This window comes from Callorhinus ursinus, unplaced genomic scaffold (genome assembly GCF_003265705.2).
Source record: "Callorhinus ursinus isolate GAN/ISIS: 27379988/994484 unplaced genomic scaffold, GSC_fseal_2.0 scaffold10, whole genome shotgun sequence".
Classification (NCBI taxonomy): Eukaryota; Metazoa; Chordata; class Mammalia; order Carnivora; family Otariidae; genus Callorhinus; species Callorhinus ursinus.
In genome coordinates, this window is record NW_027397072.1 from 70487970 (window position 1) to 70501970 (window position 14001).

Consider the following 14001-nt stretch of genomic DNA (forward strand, 5'->3'; position numbering starts at 1 on the left):
CATGAGTAGGAAAATATGACAACAAATTCCCTTATTCTTCAAAACCAATTTATTTAGCATTCAAATCAGAGTTCAGCCTAAATTTCTTATATATTTTAGGCAATAAGAGAGCTAACCAAAAGCCTGTAAGGATAAATTGAAGATGATTTGTTTCCTTTGTCTGTTGGTTTTGGTTATTTTAAACTCCTAAACATGGAGATAGACTTAACCAGTAATTTTGATCTTTATTCACTCAGCACAATAATAATGTGGATATACTTTTTTTTTAACATATCCCAGGTATTTTTTTAGGTATTTGTGATAGTCTGTACTTGAGAAAGTAGCAAATAACTGGCAAAGTTCAGAAAAAGTTCCAACACAGATATATGTGTTAAAATTCAGCAGAAGAATGAATAAGATATTAAGAGAGAAAGGAAGGAGAAAAGATCATTTTTACCAAGGGAATAGCATGGGCAGTGGCAAAGAAGTGAAAAAGTGTGCAGTGTGTTTTGGGAAGGGAAAAGTTCTGTGGCTGGAACCAAGGATGTTTGTGGGGGAGGTGACAGAAGTTGAGATAGAGGTTAGATAATAAGAGGTAGCGTGGAGGCAAATTTCGAAGAGCTTAATATGCCTTGTTAAAGAACTTTGAATTTACCTGGAAAACAGGTATTTGTAGTGGGATAGTCATACTAACTTAACTGTAGTACTAACATCAAAAAATCATTCTTGACAAAATGTGTGATCCAATATATTTATCCCGAATTGAAAGGGGATTAGATTATAGATCCCAGATAAACTTATTTAGAGATTCAATTCAAATTGCATGATTAAATTCCTTTCTGCGCACTAAAATGACAGTATACGTTCCAGAACATATATTCATAAAGATAGATCTAATTGGTTTATGTTCTAAGTGCTTGGGCATTCAGGGAATGGAACTCATCGTTTGTGTATGATGTCTGGTTCTGGATTTGGATATCTATATTTACTAGGGAATTTGCAAATTATGTGTCAGCTTTTATATCGCCCTAACTTGCCTTACAGTTGTCTTGCCAAGTCTAGCTCCGTTCTCAACAATCCCATGCTTTTTTCTTCTGTGGTGATGGATCTGCTTGACAGAAAGCTGGTGAGCGCAGGCAGACAGCTCCCAGGTTGTCGGGCTGGGTCACTGATCTTTCCTCTGGTCGATGCTGGACACACAGGAAGCCTGATAAGACAGGACCTGAAAGGGACTTGTATTTTTGTTGCGTGTTTGTTTGTTTTATGGTGATGGACTATTTGGATGGCCGGTGTCAGGTTTTATATGGAAACAGACATTCTCATCATTTCTGATTTATTTCCCCATATCATAAAAGAAGAGGAAAAATAACCTATTCAATAAAGTAGGTTAAGTAAGTAAAATTTAAAAATAAATACATGCCAATACATATATATACTAGGTACCAGACACTATTCTAAGTACTTTACATCTGTCAATTCATTTAATCTTTGCAACAACCCTACAATTATCAAGCCCCTTTACAAGTAAGAAAACTGAGTTTAAATAACCTGCATAAGGCCACATGGCTAATAAGTTAATAGAGTCAGAACTGAACCCTCATGTAGTGTCTGAGTTCCTGCCTCTAGCCTCTGGCCAGGCTAACCAAAGATGGGCTCAAATGCAAAAGATAAGATGGAAGAGAACTTTTTAAAATTAATTAATTATTTTTAAATTTTATTTATTTATTTTCTGAGCAGAGTAAAGGAAAGTTGTGAGATGAGGACATGTAGGGTTACATGGTACACATCTGGAAGTCTTTAAAAAATGTTTTAAAGAGGAGTTCTGGGAGCAGCATTATTGTCTGTGTGGAGTATACTGCTAAGAAAGTGACTTTATTGGTGAGGCGCTTAATTAGAAAACTTGTCCAGTGTTGGTTAATAAAACCAATGTCAAAGACTTTGACATTTAGATGGAGTGGTGGTTCTGAAAATCTGGTTCCCTGGGCCTGCAGTATAAGCATTATCTGGGAACTTGTTAAAAATGCAAATTGTCAGTACCTCTACATAGCAAGGGAATCACAAAAGCAAAGCAATCTATGATGTAACAAATCCTTTTAGTGATTCTCCAGGACACTAAAGTTTGAGCACCACAGAGACAGACACAGAGACTAAACTAAGAGATTACTGGGGACATGGCCAAACTGGACTATAGACTGAATAGTGAAGACTTTGAAATAGGGCTACATTAAAAATCACATTACAGGGGCGCCTGGGTGGCTCAGTCACTTAAGCGGCAGGATCTTGATTTTGGCTCAGGTCATGATCTCAGGGTCCTGGGATCAAGAGAGAGAGGCTGCTTGAGGATTCTCTCTCCCTCTGCCCCTCCCCCCGTGCTCGCTCTCTCAAAAAATATGTCTTTTATAAGAAATCGCAATACAGATCATTATCATTATGTTTGTAGCACCGATCTAGAGCATGTACATATGAATAAATGATAATAACTTTTACTTAATGTTTAGTGCTTAATATATTTTAGAAACTATTCCAATTCCATTACATACAGTGTTACAATCATTTTACAGGTGCGGAAACCGGGGCAAGGTTCGTTAAACCCAGTGTCAAATGAATAATAAAGATGAACTCAAACTGAAGTCTGGCACTCAAGCCCCATGTTCTCCCACTGTGTTATGAATATATTCACATCACATAGCATGAACCTATGGAAGAGTGTGTCAGCAACACAAGTTGGCTGAAATAAATGTACAAACAATTATGATGACCGTGATTGAGAGATGACATATGATTGGTTGATGCCCAAGGAATGTCCCCAACACTTAAAGATGCTGTGGCAGTGAAATTTCTATAACCCCGCCTTGGTTCCTAGCCAATAAATTTTAGGTAGGATGTCATACATGAAATTTTTATTAAGTAGGTCAAGAGAAAAGAGAGATCATAAAACACTTCAGCCCCAACACAACTAACCTTGCTTGAATAAATCTAATCATGCTTTACAAATCAAACTGCACATCCAGGCTTTAATTTAACTTGAGTGAATTGGGTATCGTGTTGGGTTCCCACTACTCCCTCTCATTTGATATGTCAGTGGGGAGGTTCCAGGTAATAGCTACGCTGACGGGATTCACCAATCTATATCTATGACTGGATTATGTGTGGTGGGAGATGAAAGTGCACTTCCAGGTAAGGAAACACTTCATAAATAAACCTGACTTTTCAGTGACATTATTACATATGTGGGTCTCCAGGGATGCTTTGAGCCCCAGTATATTTTTTTTCTTGTTTTCATTGTTTGGTTGGTCAGCCGGTTGGTTTGGTTTTACTCTCACTACTCCTGCTCTCCTATTCAGATCCTTTCTCAGAATGCCCACAGGGACCTGCACTAACCCAGAAAGGAAACAGGGTCAGAGGTTTGTCTCCACAGCTTCACAGATGACACCCTCTCCTGAGTCTTTACCGCTTTATTCTCTCTCAGTCCCAACTCAGAGATGCAGGTAGACGGATATGTGGAGTCTTCTTGCCTTTTCATTGTGCTGACATTAGTAGAAATGCGAAATGCAAGACACTCTCCTCATTTTTAATTTTTAAAAGATTGGTGCTGCCTGTGGGTTTTAATATACTTCCCCTCTACTGCTTTTAGTGTCTACTTTTCTATTTAAAAAGCTTACTACTGAGCTGTAAGAATTTCCCATTAAGTTTAAGGAAAACACGAAAAGGTTGTGTCTGCCCTACAACCATCCTGTTTCTTGAGACAGAAGGGTTGATTTTTGAAATAGGAAAAATAATTTGAAATGACCTGTCCTTTTCCATTTTTCTGCACACTCCGCCTTCCACTCACTCTCTTCTTTCTCCTTCCATTTCCTTTGTCTTTCTCCCTTCAGTTTTCAGACCCATCTCCCATTTCTTAATATTGTTGTCCAACTTAGGCTACCTGACTTCTTGTTCATTACAGATTATCAGCTGTGAGTGGGCCTAGGACAGTTTTCCATGTACAGCTATTAGGTTCTTTTGGTAAATCTCAGTAGCCACAGTGGTTAGAGGCAGGGGAGCATTAACCACTCTTCCAAGAGTTCCCGAAAGTGTGGGCCCATAGTGAATGTAAAATGCAAACCAACTGCTGCTGCAGAAGCAGACATTTATTAATAAGTAGGCACAAAATCTTATAGACTGTTCTGGAAGTGGATGAAGTTCCAGCTCTTGGTTCTGTTAGGTACATGAAAAAATGTCTTACAAAAAAGATTTGCAAATATGGCAGTGACCGGCTCATCATCCGTCAGAATTAGGATCTGATATGGATCAAAAATAGCACCCACTTCCTATGGTTTTGTGAGGATTAAGTGAACTAATATGTTTACATCTGTCAGACTTGTGCCAGTTACACATGTGTTAGTTCTTAGTATTACTATTATTGTGGCACCATTCCTTATGGTAAAGGGTGAAAGACCTCTTAAATTCACAAACTCTAGTCAAGTAGATGTCTGTAAGATATTTTGGCTAACCCACTGATCTTGGATGTTAATAATTTCACAAAAGAGAACCCATTCCTAACCTCCAATACACCAATTGAGAAGCCATTTATTTCGCAAATCATAACCTTTTTTTTTCAAAATACATTGTAATTAGTGAGCAAAGCCACATCATGATTGGAGATGATGATAGCCAAGGCTTCTGGAAGCTACCTCTGGCTTCTGTAATTCTGGCTGAGACATCAAAGCATAAATTCCTGATGAAGCCAGCTGACTCTCTTGGGACACAGAACACTAACACAACATTTATATTACTCCGTTTATGCTGAAATATTTAAGAGTAAATTACAGGCAGCCAAACACCCTGTCTCCTCCAACCAGTTCCTAACTCAACTGACAATTTGTCAGATGCCGCCTCAGTTTGCTTTCAGTAATGCAGTTCCAACCACAAGGACTGACCAGCTGAAGAGACATAAAGAGTAAGCACAAGCTCTATTTGCTTCATCCAGATTAGGCAAAAGTTTGTTCACGAGACTTTTCTCCCCTTTCAACAGAGAGTTGCTCCTTATTCCACCAAATTACAACCATTTGTACCAGATATTGCAGCATCAGCATCACTGCATTCACCCCCAAAGCCCCTAGGTATCACCGAGGTGCCCTAGACATCTGCCTGAAAACTGCAGCTATGGTGTCTTCTTTCAAGGCAGCTGTAGATCTTTCCTCTTTAGCTCTGGAGACTCCAGTAAAACCAACATTTCTGGCCTATCCTTTCTCTAACCCTACCATTATCTCCCCAGGCCCGAGACAATACAACACAGGCAGGAGAGCCTCTTCTTCACTGAATGCTCTTGGGAAGGTTCACCAGAATCTTCTATACTTACTCTACTCCTATGGCTTTAATCTATATAAGTCACTCTCTGAAATCCCAGCCCCATCCTTCTCTATTTTTTTTAAGAGAGCAACAAATAAGGTAAATCCTCATTATCCACAGATATGAATTCATGCCTTCACTAAAATTTGTAACTCCCAAATCAATAATAGTAGCACTAGGATGGTCAGCAACAGACACGCACAGAGTGGCAAGAAATTTCCGTCCCTAACACCCAGCTCCCAGCAGAGGTCAAACAAGGGAACACTCCACCTTCTTGTTTTATTTAGCTCTTATACTATAAACAAGGGCTCTTTTTGTGTTCTGTTTAGTGGCATGTTTTTCACATTTTTGTGTTTTGTTGGTTTTGGTTTTGGTGATTTTGCTGCTTAAAATGGCCCTTAACCGTAGTGCCCAAGTTCTGTCTAACATTCCTAAGCATAAGAAAGCTGTGGTATGCCTTTCAGAGAAAATAGGTATATCACCTAAGCCTTATTCAGGCTTGAATTATAGTGAGCTTGATGATGAGTCCAGTGTTAATGAGATCCTAAATATATTAAATAAGGTGTCTTTAAACAGGAAAAAAAACCCATATAAAACAAGGTTATATATTAACCGGTTGATGAAAGTGTTGTGACCAGAGGCTTGTAGGAACCCAATGCCTAGGAGCAATGGTTCAGTGTTCTCCAATTCATTGTCCAGTAGTGACTTTATAGACCATAACCACGATGAATAATGAGAATTGACTGTATGTACCAAGAGGCTAACTTACATTTCCCATATGCCTGGCCCTTGAGGGAGTACAAATGAAGACTTGACTCCTCTCCCCTTCAGGAATCTACCATCTGTTTGGAGAGGCAAGGACAGATCAACACCATATACAAGGGTATTGGAGAACAATGCAATGCTCTCCATTTCCTGTCAGTGGAAAGGAACTGAAGAACTGTGCCGGCTCGACTATTTTACACCCATATGGGAGGAGAGACATAATGCCTCAATTGTGGGGGGCATTTGATATATTTTAAAGTACTCTCACATTAAATATTGCATTATAGCCTTCCTGCCCTGTGGGATTGTTAGGAAAGATAGGAACATGACTATTTTATAAAGGAAGCCACGGAGCCTCAGGGAGAGGCTAAGTGACTAATATGACATAACCAGTAAATGGCACAGCCAAGAATGCAGCCCAGGTTTCCTACCTCCTAATCCAGTGCTCTGTCCATACTAACACTATGAGATGTCACGATCAGAATATTACCTAGAGGCTTAAAACCATACTGTTGGGATGATTTTCCTCTTCTTTTTCTTTTGAAGCTTACTTGATGTATTAAAAATGAATATGCACAACCCTTGGCTAATGAATTAAAATACACATGCTAAGAAATAACGAAATCATGAGGAAATGGCCTGGGGATATGGGTTGGGAACAGTACACAGTGCAAGGTGCTGAATTTGGGTTCTGTTGCTCTTTGAACAGCTGTGGGAAGTTGGGAGACATGGTGTATTTGAGTAGATTAAAAACATTCTCTAGCATGGCTAAGCCATTTCAATTCAGTGAAGTACTGAAGAATTATTATTTTTTTAGTAGAATCACATAATCTTGACAGGAACAAGAGATGCTGGATTGCTACAGATTTGATTTGTTGGCCCCTGGACAGCCAGGGTGACTCTGAATGAACTAGGATGCAATATACAAGTCTCAATGACCACTTCCATGAGTGGCTGATTTGAATCAAATCCTCCTAGTATTCCTTTTTTTGCCCCTAATACATGACTTTGTATTTGTTGATCTAAGGGATTATATAGACAGTGAGGAGCCTGTGAAAAGTAGTGCTTTCTCAGAGTCATTTTCCTCTGTTTTTAGGTAGGAATAAAGACAAAAAACGTTCAGCCACTAGACATGTCATAGTTTTTACCATCTTTTGGAAACCAGGGAAGTATTTCAGTCATAGTCCTAAATTGTATCTGCTAGCTTCCAGTGACTGTGGTCTCCTTGCCAGCTCCACTTGCCATCCTAGATTTTTACTCATAGGTGTGTGTTGGCTTTGCTGGTCTCTCATCCAGGTCATGCAGCTTTCAGTTAAAGATGCTGCATATCACCCATGGGATATAAATGTCCTCTCTTCCTTGAAGGCACTAGATTTAGGAATTTTTGTTTCCTATTGCTATTTCCCTTATGAGAAAAGGTGAGAGAAAGGCAGAACTCCACCCTTACAAAACACCATCACAGCTGGGCTTCTCTAGGGATCTTGAAGGTTCCTAAATATCCCCCAAATGTTTGAAGTACAAGCAGTTTCATTCACACTGTTTCTCTCTGTTTTCTTCCTCTTTACCACCTGTCTCCTTCCTCTCTTTCATTCTTTTTCTGTCTCTTCCTTGGCTGCCAAATTTACTCATTTTTTTTTTCTCCTCCTCATATATTTTGGTTCCTTGCACTTCCACTGCCTTATATGAGATATGGTATTGTAGTGGGAACGAGGGCTCTTTGTTATGAGTAATATGTGTAATTAACAGATGACCAAAACTGATACTTGAGTAGATGGTGTCAAACCATATTTAGCCGATTGGGTTTGAACACCTGGCAGAACAAGTTTGGTCCAATAAAAAGAGCCGAATTCTTTCCCTTTTAAGAGCTCTCAAGACACTGGTTACATCTAAACCATAGGGGTAGGGGAAGGGTGCCATTTGCCGTTGTAATTCAGACTGAGGGATCACCTGGCAGAGGAGGGAGAGTTGCTTTTTAGGTGTTCCCCGCATCGCCGTACACGTGTCCCTTTGATGTGTGGAGAATGCATGAGAGAGGCAAAGCAGGGCGATTTCTGTGGGAAGCTAGACCAGCCTCCCTCGTTACATAGGCTCGTCCTCTGCATTGCATCCGAGCTTCAGTGATTTGCTGTTTGGAGACTGCAGATTTGCATAGAGCCCCTCGCTTCGCCAGCGTGTGTGGTTTTTTTCTTTTCTTTTCTCTTTTTTCTTTTTCTTTTCTTCTCCACCCCCCCCCCCTTCGTCTGCTTCTTCTTTTCCTCAGCTCTCTTTACCCTGTTCGATCCCCGCTTCCTTCATAAGGGTGCACTCTTCCCTCTGAACCCCTCGCCGGGCGTAAGTGTCAGGAGGCGGCGGACGCGGAGATTGCCTCGGGAGCAGGCGATGCGCGCCGCTGCTCCGCGCGCTGCCCTGGGGAGGCTGGCGCGATCCAGCGAGCCGGCCGGGGCTGAATGGAGGGAAGGGGTGCCTCGATTCCATGGGTTCTGCTTCTCCCTTGAAAGGAGGCTGGGCCGGCGAAGTGGCCTCCCCAGTTCCCACACACAATGCTAAATGGATTTACCTAGTGGATTCGCGGTGGATGGCTGTCATGTAGAAGTGAGGACCCTCCGGGAGGAGCTTTAAACAATTTCCCCGCTCCCCACCCCCCCGGCACGCACTCTCGCCCGAAACTCTTTGGGAGTATCTCTCGAGAACCTGGAGCCCTGGAAATCTGGGAGCAGCCGCTCGCTCCGCGCTCGCTGTTCCCCGGGGCTGCCTTCCGGGACAAGCCCCCCATCAGCTGCATTTGCCTCGGCTATGTTTCGGATTCTTTGGGGTGCAAGGCACGGCGGACTCCAGGACCCCGAGAAGACTGTCCGAAGGAGGGAGAGGATGGGTGCCCTGGCGCGGTGAGGCGGCCGGCCCCTCAGCCCACCCGGAGCCGCCCGCTCCCCGGCTCCCTCTCCCCTCCCCGCGCCCCAAACTTTGCCTCCCGCGGCGGCTGCCCCTCGGCGGGCGCCCCGCCATGTACCAGAGGATGCTCCGGTGCGGCGCCGAGCTGGGCTCGCCCGGGGGCGGCGGCGGCGGCGGTGGCGGCGGCGGCGGCGCAGGGGGGCGCCTGGCCCTGCTCTGGATAGTCCCGCTCACCCTCAGCGGCCTCCTAGGAGTGGCATGGGGGGCGTCCAGTTTGGGAGCGCACCACATCCACCATTTCCATGGCAGCAGCAAGCATCATTCAGTGCCTATTGCAATCTACAGGTCACCGGCATCCTTGCGAGGCGGACACGGTGGGTCTGAGGTGCCAAGTTCTCGCGGGTTACTCCCTCTCTCCCTTTCAACCCTGCGCTCGCTTCCCGGCCCCTAAGGCTCAGAGAAATGGGAGCGCGAGAAAGGGAGGTGCATTTGGGTGTGTTTGGTGGGAGCCACTTATCTCTTTGAAGACAATAGAAAGGGGCTGGGGGAAGGCGTCGCGGGTGTTTGTGGTGAGGGGTGGGAGGGGCGTTTCTTGTCGGGGTGCCGGAAGAAAAGATGTGGGCACCTATTAAAGGACCATCCCTGGCCGGGCGCCTGGGCCCCGCGGGAAGGGGGCGTTACTAGCCAGAAGGTCACTCGGTGTGGCTGGATGGGGCGCCGCGCTCAGCCGAGGGACCTGGGCGCCACAGAGAGGAGGGCTCTGCAGAACCTTTTGTCTCTGCTGTGTGTGCTGCCCCACCTCCTGCCCATTTTCCCAGGCCTGGGGGAGGGAGAGGTTCCAGCCTGTACATTCCTTCAAAGTGTGCCCAGACCGCAGTGACAGTGAAGCGGTTAGTCCCAGGACTCACTCAGCACGCTGCCAATTGCTTTTGCCCCCACCTCTTCCCTTAATTGAAGAAGGTAGGAGAGTCACCGAGGCACCCTCTCCAGGGACGGCCAGCCCCCTGCCAGGCTCCAAGGGGACCTTTGAACACCATCGCCTTTACTCCACCCACCCATCCAAATAACGCTTCTCTTTCTTGGTCGTTGGACTGAGTTATTTTTTAAACAGAGCAGAGAGGTTTGGCTACCCAAACCCATCTCGCCAGATCCTGTCTGAAGGCTGTTGGGATGAGGGAGGTCCTGCTTCCTTCTTACTCAAGAGTTTAGTGCTTCCCAGAGAGGGCAGGTGGGTCAGTGCTAGCCGGTCTAAGCCAGGAGGTCTGCCTGGAGGAGAAGTTAGAGTAGAGGGAAACTATTCTCCTGACCCCAGGTTCCTTTGTAAAGAGCGGAGTGTGGAGAAGAGCCTTGGCTGGTAGGTTTCTTCTCCAGGGCGGCCAACAGTGTTAAGGCCAGGTTCCCCTCATTTTCAGGTAAGTGCCTATTTCAGATTCCCTGAACTGCCAATCAATAAAACATCAAACTGTTTTTGTGAGTCTTTCCCACTACTACCTGTGTTTCTTCTTTCCCAGTGTCAAGTCTGCTGCTTGAAAAGGCAGGGTGAAAGTTGTGGAGACTTAAATCCCTCCCCCCACCCTTTCCCTGCAGGGCCCCTTCCTCTTTCAGCTTTCCATCCTTTGCCCCCTCCTTAGGTAAATCTTCTCCCCAGAGCAGCTGCTGCTTATACCAGGACAGTCCTCTTCCCCAGGGACAGGCTTCCTACCTGGGGACAATTCTGGTTAGAGATGAGGAGCTGGCTTAACCCAACTGAAGAGAGAACAAATTCTCTTGACACCTCCTCTTTAGGAGTGGCTTAGAGACACACCTCACTGTGGGTCCTAGGAACCCCTTCCCTTCCTTCCCTCAGGTTCCTCTCAAGAATTTCTCTAGTTCAAAATGGCTAGGATGGAGAAGAGCGATGCCCCACACCTGGACTTCTTAGCTGAGAATAACGGAAAGGCTAGATTCCCCCTGAAACCGTAAGGAGTTTCTGCGGCTCTCACCACTTGCTCAGTATTCCAGGACCTTGCTGCTCCTTTTACCTGGGTGCTGTTCCCACCCACTGCCCTGCCTTTGTGCAAAATTGTGTGAGTCCCGTGGGAGGGAGGCAAGTCAGGGTGCAGGAGGGCAGACATAGCGTGGGTGGGTGAGGTGAGCCAGATGGGGGTATGCGAGGGGGTGGGGCGCCTAATTGTGCCAGTGGGAAGTGCTTGGCTAATCATCTCATATGCATATTAACTTCTCCTTTTCTGTGGCTCTACCTCTCCCGACGGCTGAGGCAGCTGAATGGGGAGCGCCCTGGGGAAATGGAGAGAAGGCGAACACCAAGGGGCCCTGCCGCAGAGCAGGCTCTCCTTTGCCCTTCCCACTGCAGCTCCTGCCCCAGTCAGGCGCCGTCTGCTGGTCTTTACAAACATTTCTTTCCCTCCAGAATACAGTGATTGTCTCTGTATGTGAATGAAAAACTAGGCGCACCTATCATTGAAAAAAGGAAAGGATAGAAGATATTGGAGAAAACTGTACGTGAGCGGTGGTTGGTATTATTCTTTTGGGTCAGAGAACTTTCTCTTTCCTTTTTGAAGGTTGTATTGTATGATCATATTTGTTCTTGAAACTCTCCCCACCCTCCTTACACATACTTCTGGGGGAAGATTTCTGATTCCCCCCCCCCTTTTTTTTTTCTAATCAGAGTAACAAACTTACCTGTCAGTAGCCAGCCTCCGCCAAATAAAAGCTGCCGTGAATCTTTCATACTTCATCCCTTTCCTTTCTTGAAAAGAGGGAATTAACTCTGGCTAGAGAACAATCAAGGAACATTAGGGATGAAATAAGATGGAGAGATGTAAGGTAGAAATGCAGAGGAGCTGAGAGCAGGGCAGGCAGGGTGGTGGCTTAAAAGAAACCTAGTAAGAAAGAGGTGATGCTGAATTTGTTGGGTCAATAAACTGCCTGAATATTCAGCTAATTAGGGTAAGGACCCACAAGGAAATAATCTTTGAGCCTAATAGACGAGGGTGAAGGGGAAGAGCAAAGGTGAATGACAATATGATAAATTCCTAGCTGAAAATCAAGGCAGGTGTAAATAAGGTTTAGTTCAAAATTTGAGACTACTGAAAACATACATAATGTTGATGAACAAATCGGCCAGCCTGGCTTTTTGTATTAGAATTTCTTGGAATCATAAGCATTTTTTTCTCATAATAGGGAAAGCATGTATATGCTTGAATGTGTAAAAGAAAAATCATGAGTGGTGTTATTTTAGGGAATAAAATTGAGTGTACCCTTTGTGTTTTGAAAACTGCTGGGTTGACTATCCAGGTTCATTCTTCTTCATTTTCTCATCTTGCCATGCTTCATTTGCACTATTATGAGGTGTCACTTACAAGGATTGCAGGGTGCTGAAAGCGCTCATGGCTACCCTGAGCATCTTTTTGCAAGCTGACCCAGTTGCAGAGATTATGATGAGGATTTTTTTTAAATGCATATGAGAAGCAGGTTTTGAGATCACCGCAGAATCCATTTTATTTTGCATGTACTTAAAAATATAAGTGATGAGAATACCTCCATAAAAAATTATATTTTCATTTAAAAAACCAGAGAATTGTATGACTGTAAATGATAAAAAGCAAGCTTGCTTATAATTAAGAATGCTACTTAAAGCCAGCGAGTTCAGAATAGACCAGTGTGTTCAGTTAGTATTTCTTTAGTGATGTGCTATATGTGCCAAGCATAGAATGATGTCAGCGCCGTGCTCGGGTTCCCATCTCTTCTCCTGGCTTTCCTAGGAACCTCTGCATACTTTCAGAAATTAGCTTAGAACCTCTCAGTAATTTCAGGAGATAAAGGAAGGAGAAAGCCATCACACCTGAGCACACCAGGGCTAGCTGTTCTCCTCCCACAAATATGACCTCTGGAAATTATACTGTCATGATTAGCTTATAATATTAAAGGGCAAAAGGGCTTTCCCAGAAGGGAGTGTTAACAGATTTTAAAAGTGTGGTTTGTAATTGAAGTAGCCCAATGCTGTTATATAAGAATAATAATTATATCTTGAATTTATAACATTTCTCTTTCTGAGGCACTTCTGTACATACACTAGCTTCTAAGAGGAGCTGTCGGTCTTGGAGGGCGTTAGAATAACATTTTCCTTGTAAGGGTACTGAGGCATACCGTAGGAGCACCGAAAAATGAAGCCAAATCTCTGATCAAAGTCAAAGAGGAGTTAGAATCAAGGCTTCATGGCCCAAAGCCCAGAGCAGCTGAAAGGGTCCACCATGGGCTTTAATGGTTGATCTCTTGGAGAAGAAATCATTACAAGGACCAAAGCTTAGCATTTTGCTTCCAACATGTGTTAACAAGAATGAATACTGTACGAGAGGCTGATGGTCACCTCACTGATATCCTACTGCTCACTTCATTGATTCTGCTGAGGAGGGTTTTGTTTTTCTTTTGTTTTTCTGAGACGTAAGTTGCTGTATGATACAGTGATCCCTTCTCTCCTTTGTCAACCAAGAGAGTTGCTACCTATTGCAATATACTTAGTGTTGAAGAAAAATTTAGCTTTTCTAGTAATTAATTCATATGTGTGACCCAAAACATTTTTGGCTATGAATATTCAGCTGAAATAGACATTTCTACTCCACATCTCTTTCTTACATTGGCTTTTTGGACAAAAATACGCATCACTGCAATGCTATTTTAGATAAGATGGTCAGCTAATATTTCTAGAAGAAGCTTTGATTCAGTCATGGTCCAACTAATCCAAGATTCTTGGGTAATTTTTGGTTGCCCCCAACCTTAATATATTTATATTTTTAGATTGTCCATCCATTCCTGCAGAAAATGTATGTGCGTGTTTTTGGGTTCGTGCATCAGGTACTGTGGAAGGCCAGATAATAATTGGGATAATGGGAATAGAGGTAAGAGAGGAGGAGCAGGGTACCCATGGCAGGACCATCAGAAAGTTTGCAATTTAGTTTTCAAAAATCCAAGCTATTGTTAGAAAGAGTTAATCCTTAAGCAAAGAAACAAACCTTGTTCTGTAAAAACAAGTAGCCT

General features: G+C 43.7%; 1 protein-coding gene across 22 annotated transcripts in view; it reads left to right on the plus strand.

Annotated features, from left to right (window-relative positions):
* NRXN1 (neurexin 1) overlaps nt 1-14001 on the plus strand; it is a 1133502-nt gene that overhangs the window by 697588 nt on the left and 421913 nt on the right. The window contains exon 1 of one of the 22 annotated variants that reach the window (XM_025868740.2): nt 8220-9338. The exons of 18 other annotated variants lie outside the window; for them this stretch is intronic. In XM_025868740.2, the coding sequence (XP_025724525.1) occupies nt 9077-9338 (262 nt within the window). In that variant the 5' untranslated portion in view covers nt 8220-9076. Of the gene's footprint in view, nt 1-8219; nt 9339-14001 lie in introns of those variants that run through there. 3 more of the 22 variants (XM_025868739.2, XM_025868742.2, XM_025868741.2) reach the window with 3 other exon arrangements.